The sequence below is a fragment of the Austrofundulus limnaeus genome, unplaced genomic scaffold (assembly GCF_001266775.1).
Source record: "Austrofundulus limnaeus strain Quisiro unplaced genomic scaffold, Austrofundulus_limnaeus-1.0 Scaffold143, whole genome shotgun sequence".
Lineage (NCBI taxonomy): Eukaryota > Metazoa > Chordata > Actinopteri > Cyprinodontiformes > Rivulidae > Austrofundulus > Austrofundulus limnaeus.
The window spans coordinates 849933-855187 of NW_013952545.1; the positions used below are offsets into that span (position 1 = coordinate 849933).

General features: G+C 38.7%; 1 protein-coding gene across 1 annotated transcript in view; it reads right to left on the reverse strand.

Annotated features, from left to right (window-relative positions):
* The window catches only part of slc9a1a (solute carrier family 9 member A1a), a gene marked incomplete at its 5' end in the record, with an annotated part of 40334 nt that overhangs the window by 17539 nt on the left and 17540 nt on the right, over nucleotides 1-5255 (reverse strand). Inside the window, 1 exon segment of the mRNA XM_014016346.1 lies at nucleotides 596-1059. Within this exon segment, the coding sequence (XP_013871800.1) occupies nucleotides 596-1059 (464 nt within the window).

The following is a 5255-nucleotide window of genomic DNA, read 5'->3' on the forward strand; positions in this document are numbered from 1 at the left end:
ATATATATATATTACTAGTTCAGGGTATTCAGAGATGCATTCAAACTCCTGGGATGACAGTTCGGTTAATTTAAGACCTGTCACCCTTTTCTGGATGTGCACCAAAGACTGCAGTCAAAACAGTAAAGCTGTCCTTGTCCTCCCCATGTTTAATAAATGCACAATGGTGCTAATCTTGGAGCTAAACGTATGACCCAGAGACATCAGCTCTGATGGAATGAGTGCAAGGTGCACGAAGGATAACGTTTGGAAAGCATGTGTCTTTGTGAAGGCATGTGTGGTGATGGCTGACGTTAAAAACAAAAGTCGTTAATCACGTTTGTACTATTAATAGCTGTGACTCAGGTGTTGGTAACGTTATACTGCTGATGGGGCTGGATTGACACGGACTAAATAACAACTGGCATTAGTTCAGAATTGATTTAGTGACAGGTAAAAGGGAACTCTTCTTAGTTGTTTATAAATTACTTCTTAAGAATATACAGAGAACATTTTATAGAAGTCCTTCTTATTTCTGCTTTTCTTCCAAAAAAACAAACTTTTGAGAAAATGTATGGCATCGTGATTGAATTTATTACCATTCTTGACTACTTACCACAGTTACAGCATCATTGAGCAGTGATTCACCAAACACCAGGATGTGCAACAGCTCATTTATATGAATCTCCTCAAAAACAGCGAGTACAGCAACTGGATCCACAGCTGAGATGATGGAGCCRAACAGCAGACAAGGCAGAAGGCCTACAGACAGCAGGTCAGCTTGTGGGATCTGGCAAACGGCAAACAGCAGGCCTCCAACAAAGAAGGCGTTCCACAGAGTCCCCACRACAGCAAACATGAGGATTGTGCCCAGATTTTCCATGAAGGGTCGGATGGGCAGGAAGTAGCCAGCATCCAGGATGATGGGGGGCAACAAGCAGAGAAAGAACCATTTGGAGTCCAACACTGGGGGGACTTTTTCTCCGGCCATTTTAATAAGACCCCCGACCAGTAGGCCAACGACAATCAGCAGGCAGCTCTCTGGAACAATACCCGACAGGCGAGGAATCAAATGGAAACCTGGAAAAGGTAGAACAAAGATAAGAATGAAGTAAGAGTGCAAGTAGTTGTTATCTCTTTCTTGTTTGTGAAACTCGGATGAAGTAAGGCTGAGATACGAGTCGAGCAAAACCCAGGAAGTGCTAGTTTATGGGTGAGCGGTAAGCAGGGCACATATTTCTGTTTGTACCGACAATTAGAAGAATTTCAGTCTGTTTCCCATGAGCTAAACTGAAATGTTTTATATCTTTAGAATCGTTAAAAACCCTTGAAAACTTTTCATTACTGTTTCTACTCCATGAATGTTAATATAACAAAAACAATCAGATGTGAAATATTACAACGTGGTGGTAAATGACATGGAGGTGAAAATTTTGTACTTCTGCTTCAGATTTAGCAACCAAGCATAAAACTGATTTCTCAGAAACAAAGATTTCCACTGCACATCAAATCGATTTCCCCTACAGGACAGAAGGTGCTGCACTGAAAACGCTCCAAGGAAATAAAAAAGCCACGTAGGCTGTGAAGGCATGTTTGTGCTTGCAGCTGCAACCTTGACAGAACTGCCGGTATGAGTTGGAAGTGTGCTAAACATAACTTTACAGTTATTTTTTACTTAAAAGGAACCAAAAAACTGATTTTAAATAAAAAACATTAACTCTAATGCCGAAACAGTGAAGAAAATACTCTTCTGCCAGCGTATATTGTACATTACGGAAAGGAGAGTACATTAAATAATCCCAAGGAAATTAAAAACAATCTTTGTTTATTTGAATTACAAGCTAACTTACTTTAAAACAAGATCCACATAATTAAAAAAAATAATAAAAACTTTTGCGACTGCCACCAGAAGCAGAAACTCTCAGAGCCTTCAGGATGTCTTCACAAGCACTTCCTCCTCACAGTTAGCCAACAAATGACAAAAACATTAAACTATCTTTACTATCATAGTGATGTTCCAGAACAAGTAGGTTTTAAATAGGTTTTAAGTAAACTAAAAAAATAGGTTTTAAATAAACTAAAAACAATCAAACCTATGTTTACATAGTGCAAGTGACAGAACAATAGCCTCTGTCTAACCAGCAGTAAAGAAGAGGATGTTATATTTACTGTACACTGATGTCGTGCAGGTTTGTGTTGGGTTGGAACACACCAATGTAACAAAAATCTTCAGCAACACTGAATGCAACAAAAAAAGCTGAAACATTACTGTTTTTAAACTAGGAAAAACAGATGCAGTATATTCCTGGAACATAGATGTAACACCCGTTGTTATTTTATAAAACGTGAGTGTTCATTTCCCATTTGTGTTAAACAGACATACTTTGTATTTAGAATAAAAAGGCACACTGACCCATGCCATCAACGTGTTTTGACCAGCCATGCAGCCATTTGTGGAAAAATGTGGTTTACCATTGTAATTTTATATTCAAATTACAACATACACCCACAGAAATTGAACACGTTGTGCTTCAAGAGAACTAGACCCAAACAATGAGCTTTGCAGGCAAGAAGGAATGGTGGAAATACAGCAATACTGTAGCTGTAAGGTGTGTATTCAAGGTGTGTAACTGTCATCTCATAATGACATGGCCTGTCCTGCCTTATTGACAGATTGTAAAAAATTCTGACTCAGATTCAAGATTCAAAGTGTTTATTGTCATATACACAGATGAAAATGTTTCCCTGAGCAATGAAATTCTTACTTTGCCAACCACTTTGAATGCCGAGAGACAACCATACTAAAAATGGTAAGCACTGAAAGAACACTAACAAGGTAATAAGAGATAAAGCAGGGGTGCCCAAACATTTTCCCCGAGGGGGCCAAAATGAAAATCTATCCATGGCTGTGGGCCAAATGCAGTTATATAATACATGAAATACAAATACTTTTTAAAGTAAAGTCCTTTATTTTAAACAATTTAAGCTATGCAATGGCCCTCTTTTGTTTTAGTCTGTGCAGTTGGAGAAAGTCTGCCATACGCTCAAGTAGCAAAGGCTCATGGGACATTTCATAAATTGATAAAATATGAGTTTTTGTGGCCTTATAAAGTGTGCAACTCTACATGTGGGGTTAAATCTGATCTAAATATGTCTTGTCATTTCTTGTTTCATGTTTAACCCTATTAAATCAAAGATAAAGTCAGCACCATGACTGAAAACTACCTTTACTACAGCCCTTTTATATAGTCATTTGACCAATGGAAATACTGTGTTTCTACCTATAGGAGAACAGCTTACAACCTTGTAACTTTGGCAATTGTTGGTGGGCCAAATCAAATGGCTTGGCGGGCCAGATTTGGCCCGCGGGCCCCACTTTGGGCTCCTCTGAGATAAAGGATAAAAAAAGACCAAACTTTGAACAAAAAAGAGACCAAACTAGAGATAATAACATCAGAAGGGAACAATACAATAATAACATCAAGAACGGGAACTGTACAATCGTGTTTAAAGTGTAAATGTGCAACAGGAAACACTCTGAAATGTGCACATGTGCAATAATAATAATAGAAGATTGTCACATTCAGCTGTTTAAAAGTATGATGGCACTTGGGAAAAACGAGTTCTTATATCTGTTGGTTCTGCATTTCACACTTCTGTACCTCCGGCTGGAGGCCAGACATGTGAATAGTCCGCAACCTATTCTAGCATCTGTGGTAGTGCTTGATAGTCAAACAACCTGATGACAACCCTGTTAGTGTTTCAGAACGCAACCTCAACAAGGACATGTCTGTGTCACACAGCTGAATACTTGAAGGAAAGATAATAAGGGAGAACTTAGATTCAACCACCTAAAGAGATGTATTTTCTCTGCAGAGACTTCTGAGTCTGAGCTCTGTCGCTTGTAGGATTTTTCCCCACGAGAACCACCCAAAACTGCAGCTCCTACAGGTGAGCCAACAAAGCTATTATATTCTACCTGCTGCACCCAATACACAGAAAGCTAAAGTGAGTTCTCGGGAAAGGTGTGTGCAGGATGCAGACTCCACCCTCTGCTTTGTCGCTACAGAGCTTAACATCTAGTCACAGGGAGGGGAGGGAGGCATCGTGTGATAACCACTGGAAAATTCCAAATTAAAGAGAAATTAGCACATTTATGTTCACGTTATCTCAGGTTCCAAAGACGTTATTATGCAACTACTAAGTCATGTCTRACTGTGTTAGAGGCATCAGCGCTAAAGATATTTCAGCTCAGTTTGGAGACAGTGCATGACCCTGCACAACTCCAGATACATGCATTGGTTCAGTCAATGAAAATAATAATYCTTCAGCCAATAACCTAACATAAGGAGTTCTACTGACAATAAAAATCAAGTCTTAAAAAAGTTAAAGCCCTAATTAACTCAAAATTAAACAATCTTTTTTATAGCAGCCTACATGATCTTTGTGGAAAGTTAAATATCTCTTACACAGCTCTAAGAGACAAAAGGTAGCTGAATCTAGAATGTGGCGTGGGAAACCAAGCAGTGGTATTATTAAAGTGCATATAGTCCCATGATCCCTTCTGTAAAGCATTCCTGAGTGTGACGCTGAATCRGGACCCATAAATAGACCACAATGAAATAGTATTTATTAAAGCAATAAAAAAAAAAAACACATACATAATGAATGTAAGGCTATTTTACCCACAACAACTGTAAATGTTGATACAGAAGCTATAACGGAGGTCAGTAATGCACAATAATGAAACATTTTTCATAAATAAATAAAAAGGGCAGCATTTTTTGTGATTAGTGAGCATGCWCTCAGGAGGGGAGAGGGAGGGTTTGCGAGCGTGACGAGCACACTTGGCTGCAGCAGTGTGACCATRTGTCACCACGTCTGTACGCAGTGACGTCACTGGTCGTAAAACATGACTAACTGTTCAAATGATTGAATCTTTTGAAAGGAACAGATCCTTTAATCTCTAGAATGAATTTATTTCTGCTCATGCTTCAAGGACAGGCACAGTCAATCCTGGATCTAAAGTGCAACTCTAAATTAGTCATCATCTTTTATGAGTTCCTTAAAAGGGGACAAAGCAATGCATGCAGCCCAATCAGGAAGAACAGAAAACACATTTCAATGAGAAGCTCAGAATTCAACTTGGATGAAGAATTCAACTTATTATGACACCTTTTTTTATGACACCTTAGGGGTGTAAGAAAATATCGATACACTGAAATATCGCGATATTTCATTTCCCGATACTGTATCGATATTCTAAAGCCCTGTAT